Raw genomic sequence first — 27,115 nt, 5'->3', positions numbered from 1 at the left:
ATAGTTCCGATGCTTTTCAAATATCGTAGTTAAATAAAATGTTTTGTCAAAATAATACTCCATTTTTTTAATTTGGAAAATTTGAACTTTTAGGTTCTGATTTCATTCTCTCTTTCACAATTTATGGATTATTTTGGAAGTTCATTCAGTTTCTCTAGTAAATAATTATACTAATTATAAAACATTTGGTGTTTGAATAATTGGAAATTTATGCTGTTCTAGGCCTGCATTTATAGAAATTTCCCTAACTACAAAAATGTTTGACAAAATTTATGAGAAATAGGGATCATTTGATTAGGACGAATTTATGAAATGTGATTAAAATATTTATAATATGAATAACCAAGCTAAAATAAATTTAAATATGAATTTCAGTTCAAATATTTCGGATTTTTGTATGAGATCGGAACTTTTTTCCCTTCAAAATCAGATTTTCAGTAAACATTCGAACCGATATATTGTATATTTTCACCGAAAAAAAAAATCAAATTAGATTTAATATGTACAATTACTTATGTTATTTTAGACGTGTATTTTATCGATGTTGCCCCAATTACATTATATTACCAAAATAAATATGATTGAGGATATATATTGAGATATATGAATGAGTTTGATTACGAATAATTTATGAGTATGGGATTTTGTCTCTTTCAGAAAAGAATTCCGTGACTAAAATATTCGTAATTTGAATAACCGAATAGAAAACTAAATGAATTATAATTCGATTAAGTCGATCGATTTTCTAGTTTCAGCTGGATTCAGTTCTTTCAATCCGAATAATATTTAATCTAATATTATCACAAATTGAAAAAAATAGAAAATCCGAATTATATTTATATAAAATATTTCTATCCTAACATATAATAATGAAAAATTATTTCAAAATTTTCAAGTTTGGGTGGAATTTTTGCTTCAGATTTAGATACAAAACTTTGGATATGTACTCCTATAAAATTTCTATAGAATTTTTAAAAGATAGAAAGAGTTTAAATATCTAGCCGGCTACCCCAATATTCACAATACTCAAATTTACTTAATCCATAACACTAATAACTTTATTTTAAAATTAAATTATCAAAGATTACTTGTAATCAATTTTGCCATTGGAAAATGACGACTCACAAAAGACACCAATTCATTCTCTATCTCATCAATCAAATTGGATATTGTATTAACTTGTGGATAAAATTCATGTTTTTTAAGAAGTAAACTCAACAAATAAATTATTTTATTTGGTCTATTAAGAGTTGTAGAATTCTTATAATCTTAAAAAAAATGTAGGGGTGGCGAAACGGTTTATCGGCGGGTACCCGTACCCGATTTCTGCCAAATTTGTGTCCCGATTTCCGCCCCGCAACATATCGAGATTACCCGATACCCGTGTCGGGTATTACATACCCGACATTGCGGGTACTCGTACCCAATCCGAAACCCGGATGTTGGGTATGACCCCCTTCAATTGTGCAAAAAGTTCTTCAAACCAAAGGTTGAGTTCACGAAACCAATTAATATTTATGCTTTGAGTTTTTTTAATGGTAATGAATTTTGAGATTGTTGTCGCACTATGACTTCAAATTTTTGTTTTTTAATTTGTTCTTCAATCTTCATGCAAAAATTCCAACTATCAATTATGCACAGATATGGTGATTTCTAGTCTCCATATGTACTCATATTTGTATATTTTAATATATAATTTGCACATTTCTAAATTCCAAATTCAAAACTAAATGCAAACCAAAATTTATTGTATCAATTTTGATTGAATGCTTTGAATAGATTGAAAATAAAAGTGAGGGAACACTCTATAACTAGTTCTGGTGAGTTTTTAAATGTGTATTTGTTAAAATATAAAAACATTTTTAAAAAACTCTTAGAACTTTTAGATTCCATAAAGTATTAAAAGATTGTATATAGCTAATACTAATAATATTGGGTATTATCGGGACTAACGGATATACCCGCGCACTGCAAAACTCTAAAACACACTACCCGATCCTGCCCCGTTTCTTGTTACCGTCGAGTAGCGGGTCGAAATGGGAATAACTCATTACCCGCTACACATTTTGCCACCCCTAAAAAAATACTATCAAATTTTCAATTTTAAAAATTAGTGAAGAAACTCTGCAACTCTTAAACCCTAAACCCTGAGCAAACATTTTCCCCAAATTCAGAAAAATGCAATTCGCCTCAATTTTCCTCCAAACTCACTCCAAATCGCTCCACCACCGCCTCACATTCCTCCGCCGCATGGGCGGCGGCCCTCGGACGTTTCCCGGCGGGATCAACAAGTGGCAGTGGAAGCGCCTGCACGAGAAGAAGGCCCGAGAGAAAGAGATGCGTCTTCTCGATCAAGAGAAGCAGCTCTATCAAGCTAGAGTCCGCTCCCAAATCCGTGCCAGCGTCGCCGCTGCTGAAAATCCTAGTTTGAAGCCCGATCAAAGCCAGCTCAATTACGGCCCTATGACTCCCGATGAGCACATCAAGGCTCTGGCTGATCGGTTCATGAAGGAAGGAGCGGAGGATTTGTGGAACGAGAACGACGGCCCGTTGACGGCTCCGGTGAATAAGGCGGGGAAAGGGAAAAGCAGATTCTTAGACGAGCCTATTGATTTGAAGAAATTGATTGCGGAGAGGTCGAGCTCAAATGGCGGTGAGAATGTTCAAAAGAGGGGATTTTTGGGGAATGTTGGTGTCGGTGTAGCTAAACCGAGGCGGTTTTCTACTTACAAGCATTTTGGGAAGATGAACAATGGATTGAATTCAATTGGAAATTGTAGGGTTGGAGGTTTGATTGGAGTGAGCGATGTGTTTAGTTCGAATCGTTACTATTCTGTAGATGCTGCGCGAACGAAGAGTAAAAGGTTGAAATTTGTGAAAAATGGCGAAAAGTCTGTAGTTAAAGATGGCTCGGATGCCAAAAGGCCGAAGTGGCCTAGGTTCAGAGGGAGGGGAGTGAATTCGGATGATGATGACAGTGATGACTATGATGAGGATGATGTGGAAATAGGGGGTGAGAGGAAGATTACGGGCAGTAGTGCTGCATTAGGGAAGTATGATGTGAAGAGAACAAAGCGTGTGCCGTTGGAATTGTTGGAGGATGAGATTGATTTGTCTCAGGAGGTTGAGACGATTAGGGAGGAGATGAGGCAGTGGAAGAGCATGCAGGAAGAGGCGAAAGACGAGGAGGAATCACTACTGAGTGCTAAAAGGTTGGAGGGGCTGTATTTGTGAAATTGAATCTTGTTATATCTGTTTTGTAGATAAGTATTGGTTTAATTGATTTGAAATGATAGATGTGGATTGGTCGTTGTTCAGGTTCGATGAGTGTGATGTATCACCGTTGACTGTCAAAGCACTTGCTGAGGCTGGTTACGTGCAGATGACCACGGTGCAAGAGGCGACTCTGTCTGCGTGCCTTGAAGGTTGTAGTCATGTCTACCCTATTGATTTCGTTCTGTAAAAAAAATGCATAGCTTTAAAGTCAGCTTGTTGCTTTGGATCTTAGTCATGTATTTCTTGCTTGCTACTTCGAGCGTTGTCATTTTGTTCTTGCTTTTCAAGTAATTAGAGTATGGTGAACTCCTGTGTATATTGAGCAATATCACAAACCCTATCTTCAGAGAAATATTAGATTTATAATTTAGTTTTTTGATCAAGCATAAACGGTTATACTCATATGCATTGCTGCAGTGACTCTGCCGGTTGTTGATATGGATTTCAGAAACATTCCGAAATTTGAACTTTATTCGGGCAATCACTAGCAAGATTAGGATATTGGTTTCTCAGAATTTGGACTTTATTAGATGTGGATAGTTCTTGCTTGCTCCTTAGAGCTTTTGTCATTCTGTTCTTGCTTTTCGAATATTAGAGTATGGTGAGCTCCTCTATATATTGAGCAATATCACAAACTTCATCTTGAAAGAAATGTTAGATCTATAATTTACATTTCTGATTAAGCATGCAGTAACTCTGCTGGTTGTGGAAGGATACTGTCTGGATTTAGGCAACATGCCGAGCTTGGATGTATTCAGGCAATTAGTTGCAAGATTAGGATATTGGTTTCTCAGATAATTAGATTTTGATAGAGAGAATGATGCAAAAGGAGCCCTTGAATCTTTTTCTTCTTTTCTTTGGAGAAAAGTATAATACTCCTCTTTCTTCAGTTCTAAAATTAAATTCTTTACTTGTTTCTAATAACCAGAGAAAATGACTGCTCTTGTTCACAGGTAATGATGCTTTAGTCAAAGCTAGGGCTGGAACGGGCAAGAGTATTGCGTTTTTGGTATATCCCTACACTTATCCGTTTTTCATTTTGTTCTTGGCTTCAATTTTTATTGTGCTCATTTGTTTGCTAAACACACACAGCTTCCTGCTATTGAAACAGTTTTGAAGGCGACTAGAAAGAGCACTAATCAGCGGGTGCCGCCCATATATGTTCTTATCCTCTGCCCCGCCCGAGAACTAGCGAGTCAAATAGCTGCTGAGGCAAATGTACTCCTCAAGCACCATGACGGCTTAGGTGTGCTAACATTAGTTGGAGGGACGCGCTTCAAAGATGACCAGAGACGCCTTGAATCAGATCCATGCCACGTACGTAAGCACATAATTTCATTCTTTTTCCAAAGCTAGTTGTGTTTTCTGATCTTTGTATGGGAAGTATTGATGATTGCAGATTCTAGTTGCAACTCCGGGTAGATTGCTGGATCACATAGAGAACAAATCTGCCATCTCCGTGCGCCTGATGGGTCTGGAGATGCTCGTACTTGATGAGGCCGACCGCTTGCTTGACCTGGGGTTTCGTAAGGATATGGAGAAAATAGTTGATTGTTTGCCTCGCAAGAGGCAGTCGTTGCTCTTTTCAGCTACAGTCCCAAAGGAGGTTTATATTTTGACTTGTTTATCGTGCAGTGGAGATCTACTGTGGTAGATTTAATCTTCTTGCTTACAGTGTCCCCATTTCACACCTTCAGGTCCGTCGAATATCCCAGCTTGTTCTGAAAAGGGAGCATGCTTATATAAATACACTGGGGCTTGAATCCGTGGAGACGAACGCAAATGTATAATTTTATTCCTCTTTATCCCTGTCTTGCTCTTCTCGTTATCTGTAGTTTTCTAGAAAACGAGCTTGCTGACCTGTGACTTCTTAATCAGGTTAAGCAATTTTATCTCGTTGCACACCACGACCAGCATATTTCGATAGTGCACCATCTGTTAAAAAGCCATATATCTCAAGTGCCCGAGTACAAGGTAGGTTGCTGCTGCTGTTGCTTTTGTCGTAAGAATATTTGGAAAAACTCCATTCCGGTTCTTATGGATTGTTTTTTGACTTGTTAGATTATTGTTTTCTGTGGAACTGCAATGATGACATCGCTCATGTTCTCCCTTCTGCGGGAGATGAAACTGAACGCGAAAGAGCTGCACTCCAGAAAGCCTCCACTCTATCGTGCCCGGGTCTCTGAAGAATTCAAAGATGCCAAACAAGCCATTCTGGTCACTTCTGATGTCTCTGCACGAGGGTTGAACTATCCCGATGTTACGCTAGTCATTCAGGTGATGATTAATCGCGTTTTTTCGTACAAGTTCCCAAGCTCTACTTGTTCGGGATTTGTAGCTCTTTAACATAGAACGCTTCCCGTCTAGTTAGTTTTCTTAGCTTTGCTGCTGTTGAATGAGCATCACCAATATAATCATTCTATGTTGAAAAATTTGAACCTGTTACATTCAGGTCGGTATTCCTCCAGATCGAGGCCAATACATTCACAGACTCGGACGAACAGGCCGACAAGGGAAGGATGGCGAAGGATGCCTGTTGCTTGCGCCATGGGAACAATTCTTCCTAGACGATATAAAGGATCTTCCTCTCAAGAAACTCCCTTCACCCGAACTAGATCCTGACGCGATGCAGAAGGTATAAATTTCCCGTTGTGCAATCTAAGCAAACAAATACTCCCTCCGTCCCACTCTATGTGACACATTTCCTATACGATTCTGTTTTGTTATTTCATGTTGGTAAAGATTTGTTTGTTGAACATAAAAAATGCAGATACAGGAGAAAATGGACCAGATTGACACTAGCATCAAAGAAGCAGCTTATCACGCGTGGCTCGGTTATTACAACTCGATCAACGCCATTGGCCGGGACAAAACAACGCTGGTGGAATTGGCGAACCAATTTGCAGCATCCATCGGTCTGGAGAATCCGCCTGCAGTCTTCCGGAAAACTGCGGTGAAGATGGGGTTGAAAGGCATCCCTGGCATTCAAATGCGAAAGTAGCTCCGCACTTTTCGTCCTACCAAACGAAAATATTCGGTGCCTAAATTTATTGGCGTGGCGTGTACATGTGTAAAAATTAAAGATCAGGTATATGAAACGATGTCGTTTAAGTAGTTGAACATTTTGTCCACAATATCTTTTTGCCTGCCACATCGGAACAATTGAGAAAAAAATATCGAAGTTATGATACAATTTTGTGATATTTTTTAAAATTTGCTCTATTATAGAATAATAATTTGGTGAAAGTGACCATTGAAGCGGACCTTCATCTGAAAATTATTGTAGTCTTCAAACAAGAAATGTGACGTGGCTGCATGGATATTTCAATTATATTATATTTGAAAACCAGTCATTGTATAATTAATTGGCCAGATAATATTTATGCTGGCGTTATTATTTCTCGATAAATGCATATGTAATATTAAATCAATAGTACTTTTTAACTTGAAATCAGGGTACTTACACTTTACATATGAAATGTTTCATCAGTGTTTCAATTGAGTATAAATTGTTTTAAGTTAACAAATATCATACAAAAAGTTTGATTAGTGTTGCAAATTAGTACATTCCGTCTTAAAATCACTACCATCGTTACCTTTTCTTATTTTTCATCCTTTCGACTATTAGCCGAAAGTTAAATGTGAATTCATTGCTTGATAAAATGCTCATATGGCAATGCATAAGGTATTATTTAGAGAAATAATATTATGTTTTTTAGGGCACAATTTTAGAGAAAAATAAGAAAAAGTAATAGTGTTAGTTATTTTTAGTTGGAATATACTAATTCGTAACACTAATCAAACTTTTGTATGATATTTGTCAACTAAAAATATTTTGTACTCAATTGAAACATTTATAAAACATTTTGTATGTATATTGTAATTATCCCTTGAAATCAAATCCAGCAGACCAACACAATTTATTAATGAGATGGAACAACCAAGAAATAAGGCCATTTCACAGTATAGTAACAAAATACTATTGAATGCCGTAAAGCATAAGATATACTACCTCTAAGTTTAATGTCTACAAATAAATAGTTCTGTGGAAACAATGAATTTATTGGGAAGACCACTTGCATATTATATATATGGACATTCAATGCCCCTAATAATTTATTATCAACACTTAATATATCATGTGCATCACTACTATGTCGGCACATGGCACTTTACTATTAACAATCAATTCTTATACTACTATTATATACTACTACTATGTATATTTTTACAAATTAAATTCTTTGATTTCTAAAATTATTCCCCTTGTTACAAGTCAAACTATCCATGTCTATAAAGATTTGGCACTTCAAAACATGCATTCACATTAAATCTAGAGTAATTTTTTAATTTCATAAGATATATGTCAAAATAATAGTAATACTTTGGTTCAATTTACTCAAAAGTATTAATCTTCAATTTGTCAAACACCCACGAGCAAATTTTCAATTCTTGATTCATTACAAGGGAGAAAGTGCTGGGAATTGATAATATTTTGTGCGACTATCTTTTTCTTGACTTCACACTAAACCAATTATACATACACTTCACGTATCAATAACATTATGCAGTCACATCATTATAAATCACACATATTTATTTTAGTAAATATACATGCATTATTAATTATAATTAATGTCAAAATACCACTTTAATTGTTCTATTTTAATAATTCATTAGTAGTTTAAAATCTACTTAAAACCAGTCATAAAATGGTTATTTAGCATCAGTCTTAGCATATACTACTCCATATGCATCAATTTGATTAAATATTTAAGAAAAGTCATAACAACAACTTGGTCAATATTATAGATATAGCTAAAAATAATCAACAACCCATTTTCTTCACAAACAATCATGGGGGGTAATTCAGTCATTCCACTTAAAATCATTTGACCTATTTAATCACAACAACACATTTTCTCACATCTCACTCATTTTGTCTCTCTTCTTCAAAATTTTGTTATATTATGAAAAACCATTCTCCCAAAACCCCATTTCTGCTGATCATTCTGATCTTCCTCGCCATCGGCCGCCTTTCCGATTGTCGAGAACTCCCTGCCGAATCAACGGTGGAAGATTCTTCATCATCAAGATCTCTTTCAACGTTATCATGGCATTTTCCGGCACCAAGTCCGACAAGATCAAGAAGGAAAGAAGATGAATCAATTTACGGCTCCTCGGATCGAGAAACTCCGGGAGGACCGAATCCTCTCCACAACTGATATTTAATTGGTATCTTGCAGAAGTTCAGATAAGAAAGTTTTTGTAGAGATTATAGTTGTGTTTTTGAGGATTTTCTTTCCTCATGTAGAGATGTTGATATACAAAATATATTATTTATTTAATTGTTTTGTAAACTAGCTAAGAAAAAAAGTTGTCATGAATTATTGTACTAGCATGTATAGTTGATTTAAATTGTTTGAATCATTGCTACCATTCTTAGTTCAAGAAATGAAGATTCAATCATTATTTTTTCATGTTATTTATTGATTTGTTTCGTTTTATGGGTAGCTTTGATGTTTTGGAGGTTTTCATATAATTGAGAAATTTTTCAATATAATAAAATAAGGGCTTTAAGTTCTTAACTAAGTTTCTTGTTCATATTTTCTAAATTAAAGAGTGATTTTTATTGCTTATTAATTATAATCAAAACCAACTAAAAAGCAAACCTTTAAATCAAACTAAATTTGAAATGGCTCTCATATAGTTGCAGAGAGTTAATAGCCTTGATAATATGATAATAGCAAACTAATGTAATAGGAGTTATTAAAATTTTCAAATTGTGATTAAGGCTGTTGATGTGAGACCACTCTCTCTATTGGAAGAGGGTGATAGAGAACGTCGAGGTGTGTGCTGTCAGTTTGCCTCTTTTTCGTGTTTCTTAATTGATTTTGGATATACCTTTATTTTTGTCTATATGTTGATTTTCATGATGCTTTTGATTTATAGTAGTTCCGTATGATGATAATAGACAATAACAATCGATGGGATTGGAAGGAATAATCACATCAGATTAAGTACTCCTATTTAGCTACCAATCAACACAAATTTCAGAACTGAATCAGATACATTTATCAATGGTATAAATAATTGGTGTAACTAGTTCTCTGATTTGTTAATTTGGTTATATAGTTACTAGGGGTCATGGTTTGAGGAATTAAAAAAATAGTGAAATTACAACATTCAATGTTCCTTCTCAAAGTCAAACGGTGGCATATTATTGATGTGGAATCTAGTTGGAAACTAAATTAGTGTATAATAAACTATATATGTGGGTCCATAACTTGACTTGCATTAGGCATCATGCCTCCCCTATTTATGAAATAATTAGTGATAAACCTATTTATGTACACTATGGCTTGCATTAAAAAAAAGTAAAAGACAAAAACAGAGAAAAAAAGGCAAAAATATGTTGGTGCCATATCAAAACCAATCAAACCATTAGGCAGGCCAAGGCTAATTATTATAAAATCATTACAAATATAATGCTTCAAAATATTATAGTGACAATCCATGGTATTTCGAGTATCCGCGTCGTGGATGCTCTGAGAGTATACGAAGGAGACTGATCTTGCTACATAAGCTCTTTGCCAACAGGATCTACTGAAAAATGCAAACATAGAGCCTTTCGAATGAACGGCGCGAATTTGGATTCCCAAATCTGCTATCAGGCACCAAGAATCATTAAGTTGTTACATTGGACTATTTGTTCTACTACTATAAAAACGTTTTGAGAATCAAACTGTACTATTTAAAGTTTTACTTTTCGATCTGCCTACTAATACCATATTCATTTATTTTTTTGCTAATTTTTAAATTAGGTTTCACATTCCACTCCTATTTTATTATAACGTTAATATTTCATATAAAATGACGTAAATTCCATCAACTTTTTTCTTTACATTTTTAATATTCAAAATGAGCCAAAGTGGGATAAGTATTATCAAATGGATGAAGTGTCATATTTATAGTATTAAATTAATAGGGATGTGATCAAATGAAAACTCTAAATATTGTACAAACTCAAAACTATGATCTGGACCATTGAAAAATGTCAACAGATCACAAAAAAACATCAATAGGAAAATGTCAATAGAATTTCAACGATAGTCAATGATTGAAGTTGTGTTGATACTGTGTTGACATCAAATTGAAGTTTTGAGTTTGTACAATATATAAGTTTGCATTTTATCACTACCCTAAATTAATATTATAACAACTCAATTTGTGGACTCTTAGGATATCAAAATATCATGTTCTTTGGATTCTCAAATCGAAAATACTAGATACACCATTGTGGACTACTAGTAAATTAGATAAGGCTAGTCGCTACCAAAGATTCAAAAGCACTGCGTGTTTTGCCGTATTTGTTGTTAATTTCAATTTCTAGTTCCGTCCCTGGCTAGAGCTATTTAGAGAGGGAAAAAAGAGAGGGAAAAATGAGAGGGAAATTAGAGAGCGAAAAATTAGAATGAAACTAGTATATCCCCAGCGCGTTGCGCAGCTGACGAAATTCGTAGTAAATCCTACGGTGCGATGCGCAACTGACGGTATTTATAGTAATCAAATAAGTACATAATCTTGTATTATTAATTTGAACTTTAGAAGCGATCCGTCATATACTTCATCCGTCTAATGAAATATTGTTCATATTTTCAATCTCAGGCCCAGCGCGTTGCACTATTTTATTAGTTGAATAAGTATATAATTAAGTATTGTTAATAACATTAAATTTTGATATCACTATGTAGTATTAAGATTGATTTTTATTCCACAAAAATAAACAAATAACATGATTATAATATTATTAGGAAGATGAATTTTAGTATTTTTTATATAAAATTTGAATTGATTTATATTATTTAAAGCAAAGTTGTATTTTTTTGGTATTGCTATGTAACATTTGACTTGATTTATATTGTTTCACATTTGCTATAAATTCACTATACATATAGTGTTTGACTTTAACTTTACTAAGATGTAATGAGAAAATTAAAGTCGCTAAAACTTGCACCATTTTTTAAAGTTTATTCATTTTGGGATTATGTTGTTAAAACATTTCATTATTCACTTTTTAGTTAGTGGAATATGGGGTCCACTACCAAAAATGGTAAAAGTGAATGGGACAAATTATGTGGGACGGACCGAAATGAAAAACTGGGACGAATTATCCGGGACAGAGGGAGTATATGGTGAAGTATAAGATGAGTAAATATGTACTACTAAAGCGTAACAAAGTAAAAAAAGAGGAGCATAACAATAAAAGGAGCTTACCATCAAATCTCAATCTCAATCTCAATGGCAGTAAATTACGATTTTTTTAATTGATGTGAAAAATAATTGATGAATCAAATATATAGAAAATTATGGAGCTTGCCATATACTCCATATATGTGTGTGAATATGTGGTAATACGTACTACTCCCTCCGTCCACAGATAATAGATCACTTTGTGTATGACATGTAGAATTGGTAATGTAAGAGAGAATGGAAAAAAAGTACTCGAGAGAAGTAGTGATAGTGGAATGTGGGGTAAGAGAGAAGGAGAAAAAAGTAAGAGAGAAAGAGAAAAATTAAGAGGAAATCTTTCCATAAATGATTGTGATCTATTTTTTTTTTACGGAGGGAGTATTATATATGGGTGTGTAAAAATTTCATAAAATATATACTATTATAATTGGGGCAATCATGTATGCTTGAGCTAGAGATGGGGCCCTTTCTTATTTCCACTTGGCAAAATAATGTTGGTGGGACACATCGCATCGTATCATATTACCATGATGATATCAATACAACCTATGAATTAATGCTATTTGTTTCAAGTTTAAAAGTTTTTTTTAAGCAAAATTCATTTTTCAAGATTTAAGTTTGTGATTTCAGTAAATATAGTTATTTTCATGTTTTTTTTTTCAAAGATTTAAGTTTAAGATTTCAATAAAATTTTACTACTTTTTAAAATTGTAATAGTAATTCTAATAGCCTTGGAATGTCATATAATACGTGTAAAAAGGTTATTAAATCTGACCCTTTCAATAAAATTTTACTACTTTTTAAAATTGTAATAGTAATTCTAAAATAGTACTTCTATTATGGAAAATTCTTTTATAAGGTTATTAAATTTAACCTTTTATTTTGTCTTCATGTAATTCTAAAAGACTATACTATTATGGAAAATTCTTTTATGGGAAAAATTAAAATTATAAATAATCACTTTAAATGTATATTATTATAAATTTTTTCTTTATCATTTTCATTTTTAAAGTAAAGAAAAGAATAATAAAAAAATTAAACTTTTAAAATATAACCTTTCTAGTGTAGAAAATATTAAAAATAAAATAGTTTTATCACACAATGAAAATGTAATCCAGTAAAAAAATTTAAAAATTTCAATGAACCTTTTAAAAATATAGAAAGTATTACGAATAAAATAGTCAACTAAATAAGTATCCTAATATTGGTGTGTCAAAGCTATTTTAAAGATAGCCTTCCTGTTTAAAAAATACTACTACTCTTGCCTTCCTATTTAAATAATAATAGTACTACTCTAAATTTGGAAGAATTTTTGTGGAAGTATATCACTATGAAAATAAAAAAAAAACGGAAGAATGGAAAGGGACTAATAAATTCAAAGAGCTAAACTCCTGTTATGAATCTAACAAATTAAAATTTTGAATTAAATACTAGAAATAGTAATAAGCCCCATTTCTTTTATGCTTATAGTAATTAGGGTCTTCTTCCAATGATATTACTAATCTAATTAAAGAGCCGTTGTGCATCAATTTGTTGTGATTGCCCTTCGATTTTCAATTCTGATTAATTATAAAATAAATTTATTCCCAATATAAACCCTAATTTGTAAAAGAACCCGTTCATGAAAGGAGAGGCGGCGCCTTCCTCTGATTTTATTAGGGTTTCTAACCAACAACCTATATAAGTACATGTTGCAGCTTTTCCCCGAGATTTCCCTATCTTAGCTCGTAACACTCAAATCCACCAACAATTTAGTGAATCAAACGATAATCAACAACACAAAAACGAATTGCAGCAATAGGAACTATATTACTGGGTAATCAACATGAACATTACAAGAGAAATGCGTAAGGAAATGCAGAGATAAATGCCTTAGATCCACGATCCAAGCACAACAACAATCACAAAACAACACACGTAAAGAATGACTGTGGTCCCTCTTTTATATCCCGCGCTTCTCATATCTCGCGCCCTTCCCACGTCACCGCCACCTCAACATGCCAGCTAGGATGAAGCATGTGCTAATTATTGATCCAACACGGCTTATTGAATAGAAGATAGCATACTTATGTTGCATGCATGTATGTGAAGGCATGTGTAGTCATGCATGCAACAATACCCCTCCCTTAAGGTTCCTTGTCCTCAAGGAACCAAGGAAATCTCTCCTTGATCACATCCGCGAACTCCCAAGAAGCATCAGCCGGAGACTTCCCAGCCCAATGAATTAGCCATTTAGTCACAGCCTGGTTATGCCTCTTCACCATCTTCCTGTCCAAAATTGCTTGAGGCACAGCATCATTGATGTGGGATACATTAGGAAGGTCAGTAACTGGGCCTATTGGTGGAGCTGTCTGCTTCAGTAAAGAAACATGAAAGACATCATGGATTGTGGCAGAGGAAGGCAAGTTCAACTTGTAAGCAACCTTCCCGATTTTGTCCACTATCTGATAAGGGCCAAAGAATTTTGGTTCAAACTTGTGATGTTGCCCCTTGATCGATTTCTGCCTGTAATCCCTCAACTTAAGCCACACCCAATCTCCTATCATAAATTCCTTATCACTCCTATGATGATCAGCCTGCCTCTTCATTCTGTCAGCCGCTTTCTGCACATTTCTCTTAAGAATTCCAATCATTTCTTCTCTGTCTCTTAAAGCCAAATCTACAGCTTCCACATTTGAATCTCCGGGAAGATAGGGAACATGGAGTGGGGGTTCAAAACCATACAAAGCCTTGAATGGAGTCATCTTAATACTGGAATGATAAGAGGTGTTATACCAATATTCAGCCAAGCCAAGCCAATGGACCCATGAGTGAGGCTTCTCACCAATTGTGCATCTCAAGTAGCATTGCAAGCACCTGTTAACCACTTCAGATTGGCCATCCGATTCCGGATGATAAGCAGTAGAATAGTTTAACTCAACTCCCAACATAGATAAGAATTCTCTCCAGAAGGCTCCCACAGAAATGGCTCCACGGTCACTCACAATTTTAATCGGCATACCATGTAATTTGAAAACAGAGTCCAGAAATACCTCTGCTACCTTCTTAGCCGTGAAGGGATGGGATAGGGCCATGAAGTGAAGCATACTTGCTGAGTCTATCCACCACCACAAGTATGGTATCCTTCCCTTGGGAGCTTGGTAGGGCCTCAATAAAATCCATGGTCAAATCTGTGAATATTGCAGCAGGTATAGGGAGTGGCTGTAACAACCCTGCTGGAGAAGTGTTCCCAGGCTTGTATCTTTGACAAGTCACACAAACTCTGACAAATTCTCTAACATCTTTCCTCAGTTTTGGCCAGTAGAGTAGAGCAGAGACCCTTTTGAAAGTACCCAAGGCTCCAGAATGTCCAGCCAAGGCTGAATTATGAAAGATGGCTAATATCTGAGCCCTTAACTGCAAATCATTTCCCACCACTAACTTGCCTTTCCTCCTTAATTCACCCTTGCTCCAACTAAGCTTTGGGTGAGATTCTTCATCTTTCTGTTTGTCAGTCAGAATCTGCTGGATTTGAGGGTCATTTTGCCAAGAGTCTTTGATTTTTGCAATCAGCTCAAGTGGAATAACCAGTAAAGTCAGGGCATAAGTTACCACTTCCGGCACTCTGGATAAGGCATCAGCCACTGAGTTGTCAATGCCCTTCTTGTACCTAATCTCATAATCAAACTGCATTAACTTGGTCATCCAAGCTTGTTGAGTGAGTGTAGTAAGCTTCTGATCTATCAAGTACTTTAGGCTTTGGTGATCAGTAAGGATCACAAATCTCTTGCTCTGCAGGTAATGATACCATTTCCTCACTGCCATTAAGATCGCCAACAACTCTTTTTCATAAACGGATAGAGTCTGGTATCTTGGAGATAGGGCCTTACTGATGAAGGCTATAGGGTGTTTATCTTGCATTAAAACTGCTCCAATACCTACCCCTGAGGCATCGGTTTCCATAACAAACTCTTTAGAGAAATCAGGTAAGGCCAATACAGGAGCAGTGGTCATGGCAGATTTCAGCCTCTCAAAGGCATCTTGTGCTTCTGCAGTCCATTTGAACGTAACACGTTTAATCACTTCCACCAAGGGCCTCGCTATCGCACCATAATTGTTCACAAACCTCCTATAATAACCAGTGAGACCCAAAAAGCTCCGAACCTGTTTGATTGTTCGAGGTTGAGGCCAATTCTTCACTGCTTCAATCTTGCTCCCATCAGTTGCTACTCCTTGGTCTGAAATGACATGGCCAAGGTACTCTACCTTCTTGCAACCAAAGGTACATTTAGATCTTTTGGCTAGCAGACAATGCTTCTTCATTAACTCCATCACCATTCTCACATGATGTTCATGCTCCTCCATACTCCTACTGTATATCAGAATATCATCAAAAAAGACTAATATAAATTTCCTCAAATGCTCACGAAAGACTGTATTCATCAAGTTTTGAAATGTGGTTGGGGCATTTGTTAGCCCAAAGGGCATAACTAGAAACTCATAATGACCAGAATGAGTTTTAAAAGCAGTTTTATACACATCCTCTGGTCGCATCCGCACTTGCCAGTAACCAGATCTTAGATCCACCTTAGAAAACCAGGCAGCTGTTCCCAATTCGTCAAGGAGCTCCTCAATTATTGGTATGGGGTATTTGTCCTTCACAGTGATGGCATTTAAAGCTCTATAGTCCACGCACATTCTCCAGGAGAGATCCTTCTTCTTAACCAAAACTATAGGACTTGCAAACGAGCTCTCACTATGTCTGATCACCCCAGCTTTAAGCATATCATCAATCATGGCTTCAATCACATCTTTTTGTTGAGCTGCATATTTGTAAGGCCTCATATTTATTGCATCAGCCCCTTCTTTCAGAATGATTTTGTGGTCTTGCTCTCTCTGTGGAGGCAAGTTTTTAGGTTCCTCAAATAGCCCTGCATATTCCTCTAAGATGAGCTCCATGCCCGGCCATAGCTCTTCCACACTAACATCATAACAGCAACTAAATTCACCTTCCACATAGGGCAGCCATTGACTCACCTTCCTTTCATTCACATCTACTTCTTGCTGATTCAGGATGTGTAAGCAGTGAAGCTGGTCCCTCTTTGGCGACCATAATTCCCCCTGCAACTTCACCTCTACACCCGACATTTCAAAAACCATGCTAAGCTTATTGAAATTCCATTTAATCTCTCCCAAGGTAGATAGCCATTCTCCCCCGAGTATCAGGTCATAAGTCTCCAAACAAATAATGTAAACCTCAGCTTGAAACTCGGATCCTTGCATTTCCCACACTAAATTGTTGCATTTCTGGTTACACTGCAGAATCTGACCGTTTGCCACTTCAACAGCCTTGGAGTTCACTGGACTGAGTTCACAGCTAAGTCTCTTAGCCACCTTAGCACTTAAGAAATTGTGAGTACTTCCAGTATCTATCAGAATCTTCACTAATTTTTTCTGACACAATCCTTTGATTCTCATTACTTGAGGTCCATCTTTTCCCCAGACAGCATGTAAGGACAGTTGCAACTCAGATTGCAACTCAGAGTTCTCCTCCCCTGCCTCTTCTTCACTTTCCTCTTTTTCCTCCTCACGCCTAAGTAACTCAGCCAACTCAATCAGTTGTATGACATAGGATTTCCTCTTGGCACATTGGTGATTTGGGGTAAACTTTTCAGTGCACCAGAAACACTCTTTCTTTGCTCTTTTCTCATCAAGTTCCTTTGGTGACAGATTGGTGCTTGCCCTTATTCCGCCAAAACGATTGTTGTCCTTATTTCCTCCACTCCAGTTACTAATATTTCCAACTGACTTGGTAGTAGCTGTAACAGCCATGGGCTTGCTACTTGAATAATAGCTATTACTAGCTTGCACAATGCTCTGTCCCCCTTTTGATTTCACTCCTAAAGCTCTCACAGTCAGCTCTTGTAGTTTAGCTAAGGAGTAAGCCTCTGCCAATCCCTTGGGCCTAAACATCCTCACTGGCATTTGTAACTCATCAACCAACCCAGATAGAAAGAAACTCAACGCCTGATCCTCCCTTATACCAGCTCTCGGATACAATTCATCAAATGTATCCATATAATCATGCAGCGTCCCATTTTGCTTGAGATTTCTGAGGTCAGCCAATGGATCCTCATATGCATGAGCTCCAAATCGAGCAGCTAGAGCCGATGCATAACAGGGCCAGCTCGCAAAAGCCATATCCCCGTGCAAACTTTCAAAACCACGGTGCCATTGCATCGCTTTACCCTCGAGGTGAATCGCTGCAACTCGTACCCGCTCATCCTCCGGCACTTTTGCTACTTGAAAAAAGTACTCAGCTCTCATCACCCACCCTTCGAAACCATTTCCATCGAATTTCGGAAATTCATAGCGTGTGGATCTGCCCGACTCTCCCCAATTACCGTCGCTACTTCCTTCACCGTCCACCACTGATTTGTTTTTCCGATTCTGCAAACTAATTGCAGCAATCGCCTGCTCTAACTCCACAAACTTCCCTTCCTGAGCTTGAATCGCCTGCTCAACGATCTCACTCAACTTCTGCTCCATCGCCTCCAACAATTTCTTCTCCATTTTCGCCCCTCGTGTTACGGTTCCGACGTCCGGAGATCGAACGCTCTGATACCAATTGTTGCAGCTTTTCCCCGAGATTTCCCTATCTTAGCTCGTAACACTCAAATCCACCAACAATTTAGTGAATCAAACGATAATCAACAACACAAAAACGAATTGCAGCAATAGGAACTATATTACTGGGTAATCAACATGAACATTACAAGAGAAATGCGTAAGGAAATGCAGAGATAAATGCCTTAGATCCACGATCCAAGCACAACAACAATCACAAAACAACACACGTAAAGAATGACTGTGGTCCCTCTTTTATATCCCGCGCTTCTCATATCTCGCGCCCTTCCCACGTCACCGCCACCTCAACATGCCAGCTAGGATGAAGCATGTGCTAATTATTGATCCAACACGGCTTATTGAATAGAAGATAGCATACTTATGTTGCATGCATGTATGTGAAGGCATGTGTAGTCATGCATGCAACAATACACCTCTTACATCTTCTTCCAAAACATCATGCGGCACCTCCTCTCAATCCTCCACAAAATATCATCCTCTGCCTCTTCAATCCTCTACCAAATCATTAATTTTCAAACCCTCATTTTTTCTTCTACAACTCACTCTTCTCTTCTCAATCCTCTACAAAATCTTTATTTTTCAGAATAATGGTCGGACCATAATCATTTGATGAAGGAGCCTATATACCACTGGTTATTTGCTGTCTCGGAAAGGTATAAATATTGCTTTTCTAGAAAGATTATTGTGAGGGTTTTATCCTTTATATAGAAAAGCCGCCTTTAATCATTGATGGTTGCTGTTGTCATTTCTCTTGTGCAATTTTGGCATGGAAAAATATTTACTTTATGAAATGACCAATTTCCCTTATTGTCTTGTCATTTTGATTTCATATTGTCATATTGAGAGATTATACATCACTTTATTATCAATTTATTTCAACTCTATGCATCTCTAATCTTCAATCCTTGTAATTTAATTTCATGAAATTTTGAAATACCAACAAACTAATGGTCTTGCTCCCAACTATTATTACCCTTAATTTTTTTAAGTGGTCCTTATTTTTTTTTCACTCATTCTTATATATTTTTATCTAGATTTCTATTCCATGCCAATTTTATTTTTTATCCACATAAGTGTAGTGAGGATTGCAATTTTCATCTCTAAGATGCCTTTGCTTTCTGACATGAGTGATGTGATTGATTAAACACAAAAGTCTATTTTTATTATTAGAGTTTTTGTTATTTACTGCTGGGTAAAAATATTAAAGCATTCCTTAATTCCCCGCCAAATTACTTATGTGTTTTTCTATGTTAGTACACCATTATAAAGTTTCTTCAAAGAATAATAGTCTTTATTGATAAAATTTCATTCAATTGTGATGTCACTAAACGCGAAATTCATTTTTTACATTTGATACGTCTCTCCCTCATCTACTCTGGTGTTTAATGCCTTTTCTTTTGTGGATTTTTATAGTCTTCTTCATCTTCTCTCCTCCTATCTTTTTGAGTTTGCTCTTCTTTTGCAGTTCTTGTTTGTAGCTGCAATGCATAGAATATATTTGAAGAAAAAATGGTGTGACTTGATAGAAGGTATACAATTGCAGTCAAAGCATGAACTTTAAAAAAATATCTCTTAACATTTATAATTTTATGTATTGCGGTAAAAAAAATTAACCTGTAATGATGTTGTCTTCTTCCCATTCTTTAATAAGTCTTTACTTTCTGTTTTTCGTTGATGTTTATACACTATATCTTTATATCTTTAAATTAAGCAGTTGCCAGCAGTTGGGACGTCCTGCTAATTGGTTAATCTCCCTTTACAAAGAACAAAAAATTCTCAGAAGGTACCGATTGAAGGTATTACTAATTTGTTAATACAACCACATAAAATGTACATGTATTTCTGCTGCCTTCTCGTTTTGAGTTTTCCCTTTGTTTTTCTTTGTGCAGTGTGAGAAGAAGATGCAAGAGGATTGCATCTATTCTCTATTTTGCCATTTATGTGTAATAGGTGCAATAATATATAAATACATGTATTTTTGTGTATATGGTATTTATAGAGAAGTTTTGAGTGTTTCAAATTCGAAATTTTAGTTCTCCCTATTTTTTTTTTAAGGTGAAAACCCTCTTTATTTTGATGTGAAAATCCTCTTTTTTATGGGGTGGAGGAAATCCTCTCAAAGCAATTGCTAGAGTTGTATGTACATACAATTGATGTTTATATATGAAAATGATGTGATATAATCAGCTTTTCAAATAAGTGAAATTCTTTTAGCCGTTGGATTTGATGTATAAAATGTATTGTGTCACTTAATCTATTGGCTAATAAATGGAATTGTGAGTTGGCTTGTACCATTTGTAAAATCCCCCCAAATTGGAAATTACAGGGGAAAGATTGATGTTGCATAATGAATAAATTGGGCCCTCAGACCAGGCCCAATAACCTGTTGATGTATCTTCGGGCCCACAGACGAGGTCCATTAACCTCCTGTGCATATCCCAACCAACATATGTAAACAAAATTACTCCCTCCTTCCACGAAAATTCGTCCCGGTTTGACCGGGCAAGGGTTTTAAGAAATGTAATGGAACTTCCACGAAAATTCGTCCCGGTTTGACCGGGCACGGGTTTTAAGAAATGTAATGGAAAGTGAATTGAAAAAGTTAGTGGATTGTGGGTCCTACTTTTAAAGTACTTCCTCCGTCCCACTTAAAATGCAACATTTGAGAATCGGCACGGGATTTTATGCAGTGTTGTTTTGTGAGTTAATGAAGAGAGAGTAAAGTAAGAGAGATGAAAAAGTAGAGATAGAGTTGTTTCCATTTAAGGAAACGTTTCATTTTTAATGGGACAATCAAAAAAGGAAAACGTTGCATTTTTAATGGGACAGAGGGAGTATTAGTTTTATAATAAAATGTGAGTAGGAATGAGTTAGTGAAATATGAGGTCCACTACCAAAAATGGTAAAAGAATTTTGGGGGACGGACGGAAATGGAAAACTGAACAAATTTTCGTGGACGGAGGGAGTAATATTTTCCGCAAAACCCTAAAACATTCCCGTCTCCTTCCAATTAATATTCTCTGCAAAACCCTAAATCATTCACGTCTGTTCCTTCCCTACGAGGAAACAAAATGTCTTCTGGGAAAAGTTCACAGAAAATTCCTGTGTGGGATTTGCCTGATCTCCCTAAAGGAGAGCTGCCGCCGCATTTGGAACTGCAGAGGACCCGCGTCTCTTGCACTTCCGATGCCCCAATTCACGTGTGCACCTTTTCTTCCCTAATTTTCATACCAATTGTTGTTAAATTTCTTTTCGATAGTTAATTTGATCCATGCATTTTTTTAATTTTGGCATCAAAGACCGAGAGTATCCAATACTCGGGTGCGTATGCGTCGATCGGAGTGGATAACAGTTTGAGACTGTCGGAGTTTCGCAAAAATTTTAAGGTTGAAGTGATTAGTCTCTCGGAGGATGACATGGAGTTCGATTTGACTGGTATTGATGTTACTATTGCGAATGCTCTACGAAGAATCCTGATAGCTGAGGTGCGAGTTGATTGCGCTTTTTAGTGATTGTTTTCTTTTAATTGAAGAAATTTTTTGTTGTTCTATAATCTGGAGTTTACTCTTTAGTTTATTATTTAAGCAATGTATGGATATTCTCCTGCACTTGGATATCATTGTTTTGGATTTGCTCTGCTTTATAATATCATAGTTTTTATCATTAAAAATAATTGTATTGGTTACTGGGATTTATGCAGTGATCACCATCGATTCTGTGCTAGTTATCTTGTTCCAGCAGAGAAATGTACTGAAGTTGATGACGGTGTAATATGAGCTTACTTATTCATGACTCTGGTTTAGATGAAGAGTTTGACATATGAAGGGTGGTAAATTTGTGAATATTGTACCAGTAATTGATTATGTTTAAAGTGCTAGATATAATTGTCTGGTTCCAAATATTTTATTTGTTTAGGGTGTAATGCTGAATGTGTTGTATCTAGTAGTTTTCTTTCATCTCTTGATCACTGTTTCTTATATGAACTTGGTCCAATGAGATAAGTATATAGTACTTTAAAAAATTTTGGGTGGGCTGATGGCGGATCTCTCTCTGGTCTAGCTCCCCACCATGGCTATTGAAAAGGTTTTTATTGCAAAAAACACCTCAGTGGTTCAAGACGAGGTGCTCTCCCACACACTGGGTCTTGTCCCACTTAAAGTTGATCCAAGACACTTCAATTATATGTCAGGTTAAGATTTCTTACTATTCTTTAGTTGATTTCATTTGTCAGTTTGTCAGTCATGATGTCTGATGCTTTTAGGTCTTCTCCAGAAAAGGATGAACCGAATGAGAAAAATACCATTGTTTTTAAACTCCATGCACGTAATGAGAAGGGGGGCGGTACTACTCAATGCCCAATCACTGGAAAGAAAGAGGGGCCATATATTGATGGTACTACTCAATGCCCAATCACTGAAAAATATTTCTCATCTTATGTTAAACGTTTTTTCTATGTAAAATTATTTCTTAGAATGCAATCTTAATGTCTTTCCATTTGTAGAACTATATAAAAAAGTGCGGTCCAAGAAACTGAAGTGGTTGCCCAATGGCAGTGAGATCAAACTGAGTACAGAGAAATCAAATCAAGATTCGACATCAAAACCAAAAACTTACACTTCTTTCAGTTGTAGTCAGGATTCCATGCCAGAATTTGCAAACAACCCAATAGCCGCCAAGCATGGGAATATACTTCTTGCCAAACTTGGACCCAAACAGGTGTTGTAGTGTTGATATTTATGATCTTTTGCTTTTAAGCAAAGATTAAGGTGAATCTTTGAGTGTTTGTTAAATAGTCTAATTAGTACAAGTGTAAAATCATGACAATTGACTGATTAGTACAAGTGTTAAATAACTTATCTTTGTTATAATCTGAACTCTGAAGTAGCTCAGGCAATTCTTGCACATGACTATGAGAACCCCTGATACATGATTACACTGTGATACAAAGAGCATAAAGACTCTACTCAAAGGTTCTTATACAACTGACTGATTGTTTCTTGTATGGTTTTGTAATGCTTTCATTGTACTCAAGCATGCCACCTTCATATTGGTGTTTGGTTATTTTTAATTGATTCCCTTTCCCCAATTTTCATATTTTGATTCCCCACTCCCTACTTGCCCACCCCTCCCCCACCCCCGCTGCCCCATCTCCTTGGTACATATATAATTACTAGTACCATCACAACCATTTGTTTCACTTTCGTCATTATAGTTTGGTATTGGTTTCATTACGTTCAAACTTCAAACTAAGGAGTGGTTTGGGTTAGCTCATTTTGTACAAGCAACACTAAGCAGCCCAAATACTCCAGTTTCTAGGAATAATATCCCACCCGTGCAGGAAATTGAGCTGGAAGCGCATGCTGTGAAAGGAATGGGCAAGACACATGCTAAGTGGTCACCTGTAGGCACTGCTTGGTACAGGATGCTGCCTGAGGTATAATAATTTTCTATATCCACTAGACATACTACTTCTAAAAAAATTTAATCATTTCTTTAAATTATCTTACTTAACAAATAAGAGTAAGAGTGTAACACTACACAAAATTTGTAAATGTGCAGATTGTTTTGTTAGAAGAAATTGTGGATGAAAAGGCTGAAGAACTTGTCAAGAAATGTCCTAAAAAAGTGTTTGACATTGAAGATATTGGTAAAGGTAATGCGACTTCTAACTTGTGAGCTGATGTTCTTTATCATTCATATTTAGTGAACCGTGTTGGAACTTATTTGCACTACTAGATTGTTCCAGATGTATGGGTCTTGTCCATCAGGTAGATTTTTTGTAAGTTGTTACTCATTAGGTTATTGTTGCTGTCAATTAGGTTGTAAAAGAGCAACAGTGGCACGCCCTAGATCTTGTACCCTCTGCCGTGAATGCATCAAAGGTGATTGGAAAAAGCTTGTGGCAGTTCGGCGAGTAAAAGATCATTTCATTTGTAAGTATATATTTGAGATTGTTAAAATCCCTCTCATATAGTGGCTGTAGTAGGAGTTTGGTTTTATTTCCACTGTAGGACTTTAATGTGGAACTTTATCATGGCTCTCTTTCCTGGGTATACCAATTAATTTCTATGACAACATATAATCGTTAAATCTGTACCACCTGAGCTGCAACAACATGAAGAAATTCAACATTTGAGTAAAGCAGGTTGACAGTTGATTAAACATAGAAATGTTGATTCAACATTTCTATGAAACGTTGTTTTTAACTTGTTTGCTTATACTTCTCTTCTTCAATTCATCCCTATTTGATAGTTTGTAGGATTGGGTTATGCACAATTTCTAATTGCATCAGATAACATCAATCTCTTACTGTAGAATACAGTTACACTCTAATTGTATAAAGCTTAGATAATTATGTTTCTAGTGTTTTTGTCTGTAGAACCTTATGATTCTTATTATTTCCTACTTCTGTAGTTAAAATTGAATCTACGGGAGCACTGCCCCCTGAAGTATTGTTCACTGAAGCTGTGAAGATTCTGGAAGACAAGTGTGAGCGAGTGATAAGTGAGGTCTCGTGAGGCAACTAGGAAGGAAAGTTTTTCAGGGACGGTCAAAGTATATTGTAAGCATACTCTGTTCACTCTAAAGACAGTATTAATGGGTTTTCAATTTGAGTTCCATTTTGCTGGCAGATTAGAAAAACTGAGAATTCTCATACATCTATTTAGAAAGGTTTTTTTTCTGTTATGAAATTAAAATGTGAAACTTGGAGCTGTCTTCACTAAGAGCCGAATGTCTAACCTCTAATTTATTTTGTTATGTGACAGCCAGGAAAAGAGTACAATATGAACTTTTGGGGCTCATGAATTAAAGAATGTTAAATCCTCAGAAAATCACATGTGAAGAGCAGATACTGCTAGACAAATATATCCATGTAATTTGCTTCAATTAGATAAGCATTTTCCAAAGATTCTTAAATCACAGTATTATATTTTAGGAACATCTTTGCATGAATATGTTTGGCATTTTACCTTTTTCTCATCTCAGACTCTCTTAGCATGTTTTGAACAGTTATGCAAATTCAAACGAAATTTGGTATTGATTATTCTACATCATGAATTTGCTGTAGGATTGGTGGTTTGTCTGAGGAAAAACATCCTTTGGTTTATGGTCTGACCTATTTGCTGTAGTTTGGTTGGGAAATGGACTCTTGACTAAATCACAAGAGTTTGTGTTAGGCATTTTGATTTGGATTTTTGATTTTCTTATTGTATGTGTCACTCCACCAAGGGAGAAACCCCTCTCTACATGCAATCCACAACACAGCAAAATGAAATTGAAAAAATAATTCCTTTTTGTGTCCTTTAAATTTCAATAATCAAAATTAGCTGTCTTCTTTTGCAGTCTCAATTCAAAGGTCACAGATTTACCTGTGCCGATGAATGTGCCTCTTCTTGGTCATATTTTTGTATTTACAATAGTCTATATGTCCCCAAATTCCTTTCCTTGGGATGGTTCTTGAATTTGAAGAAGCCTAGTCTAAGAATTAGATAAGAAAATAAATAAATACTAGAGGACCTTGACAAATTGAATCTCAAGGTCCTATGAAACTCCAAAATCATGGTGCGTTTATACTAATTAAATCCTAATTTCACAATTACGAGTTAATAAGCCATTATTTGAAATCCTGAATCCAATTTTTGATTTTTTTTAAGGAAACTGATTTAGAGACATAATGACATTGCCATAATAGGGATTAAGAAGTAATTTTACATTATAATTTACTTGTCATTATATGTACCTTGCTTACCCCTACATGTATGAAATGGTTTATGTGTATAAAAGAGTTCATAGTGTAACATTAAATTATCTACGGTTTATTTCATCGCGTACCTTCCAGATCTGTTGAAGAGATTTCTGACGTGTTCCTTCCATGTCTCTATGACTCTATGGTTCTTGCTCTACCAAACAGCCTACCGGTAGGTCATACAACTGATTTTTGGAATATTTTTTCTTGTGTTTCTTTGCTTGATGATGCATTGGAATCGTAGAAGTGTAGTTACAATATTTCTGCTGTATCAGGTGTTTTTTCTCGATGGCGAATCCGTTCTAGGGGTCACTTTGCTGCACTACTTTGGCTTTGGGTCACTTTGCTGCACTACTTTGGCTTTCTGAGCTCCAGGACGAGGCAATCAGTTCTGCGATGTGGCCTTTATGTGGGCACCGTGATTTGCGCTTTTTTAATTATGCGAACAGTATTCGTCTCGGTTAGCTAGAGTGGTTTGCTGGTGCAGCAACATGTTTGCATTGATATACCTGAGAAATTGCAGTGATAGAAGCAACCCAAGCCGATTCGTATAGAAAAAGAAAGCGGAGGAGGTGGAGGAAAACGAAAGACTAGCCCATTGAGAAGAAGATCCAAAGCTAAACTGCAATATTTTGCAGAGTTTACCAGTTTTGTTTGTCGAGACTTGATACATATCAAGATTAACTGCAGATCAAATAGTTGAAGTATTTCATTTTGTCAATACAAATTTGGAAATTTACTCTAAGTCTCAACACTTCCCAAAATATGTAAATACAAACTTTACTTGGCCTAGTGGTTAATTCTCGAGGCTAAAGGTTTTGAGTTCGAGTTCATTTTGTGACGCAGCCTTTTAAAAAGTTGGATTTATTTATCCATATAAAGAAAGAATCATCTTTCAATTGGCGCAGTGCATAGAAGTGTCAAGACAGGCTAGATTTTGGGAAGATGTTAGCTGTCAGGCCCAACTGAATTTTTTGCGAAAAGCGGATTCTCTGTATGGAATGTAGGCATAGGTCGACCCATAATTTTATGTTTTGGTGCTCCGGCCCGACTGTGTGAGAAGATTGATAAAACTAGTGTTAATGTCATTCTGAACCAGGGACAAAGCTACGTGGAGACATAGGAGGCCTATGGACTCCCGCATCGTGAAATGTCTGAGTTTGTCATTGTTCTCAACTATTCTAAGTGAAGCATCTCGGAAAGCAAGTCATT

The 27,115-nt window shown here is 36.0% G+C and overlaps 2 protein-coding genes across 4 annotated transcripts; both read left to right on the top strand.

Annotated features, from left to right (window-relative positions):
* The first annotated feature begins 2,122 nt into the window (after positions 1-2,122).
* LOC125191928 (putative DEAD-box ATP-dependent RNA helicase 48) lies at positions 2,123-6,469 on the top strand. The gene is made up of 10 exons (XM_048089363.2): positions 2,123-3,212; positions 3,319-3,425; positions 4,230-4,285; positions 4,369-4,593; positions 4,676-4,882; positions 4,974-5,060; positions 5,155-5,250; positions 5,338-5,553; positions 5,729-5,911; positions 6,047-6,469. The coding sequence occupies exons 1-10, from the start codon at positions 2,179-2,181 to the stop codon at positions 6,275-6,277; spliced, it is 2,442 nt and encodes an 813-aa protein (XP_047945320.1). The 5' UTR covers positions 2,123-2,178; the 3' UTR covers positions 6,278-6,469.
* A 14,695-nt stretch (positions 6,470-21,164) lies between these two features.
* LOC125195712 (uncharacterized) lies at positions 21,165-26,695 on the top strand. Of its 3 annotated transcripts, XM_089057282.1 has the most exons (12): positions 21,165-21,356; positions 21,456-21,641; positions 22,216-22,345; positions 22,429-22,548; positions 22,658-22,872; positions 23,495-23,590; positions 23,716-23,809; positions 23,976-24,089; positions 24,571-24,718; positions 24,924-25,030; positions 25,997-26,075; positions 26,179-26,695. In XM_089057282.1, the coding sequence occupies exons 1-9, from the start codon at positions 21,228-21,230 to the stop codon at positions 24,672-24,674; spliced, it is 1,188 nt and encodes a 395-aa protein (XP_088913408.1). In that variant the 5' UTR covers positions 21,165-21,227; the 3' UTR covers positions 24,675-24,718; positions 24,924-25,030; positions 25,997-26,075; positions 26,179-26,695. The 3 variants fall into 3 exon arrangements, with proteins under 3 accessions (XP_088913408.1, XP_088913409.1, XP_088913407.1); XM_089057283.1 differs by lacking the exon at positions 24,924-25,030; XM_089057281.1 differs by having other exon boundaries at positions 24,924-26,075; positions 26,179-26,648.
* The last annotated feature ends 420 nt before the right edge of the window (positions 26,696-27,115 follow it).

This window comes from Salvia hispanica, chromosome 4 (assembly GCF_029641045.1).
Source record: "Salvia hispanica isolate PSC_SH4W2 chromosome 4, Shi_PSC_v1, whole genome shotgun sequence".
In the NCBI taxonomy this organism is placed as follows: Eukaryota; Viridiplantae; Streptophyta; class Magnoliopsida; order Lamiales; family Lamiaceae; genus Salvia; species Salvia hispanica.
Note: the sequence above shows the minus strand (reverse complement) of the source record. Positions and strands in the feature narration are given on the sequence as shown.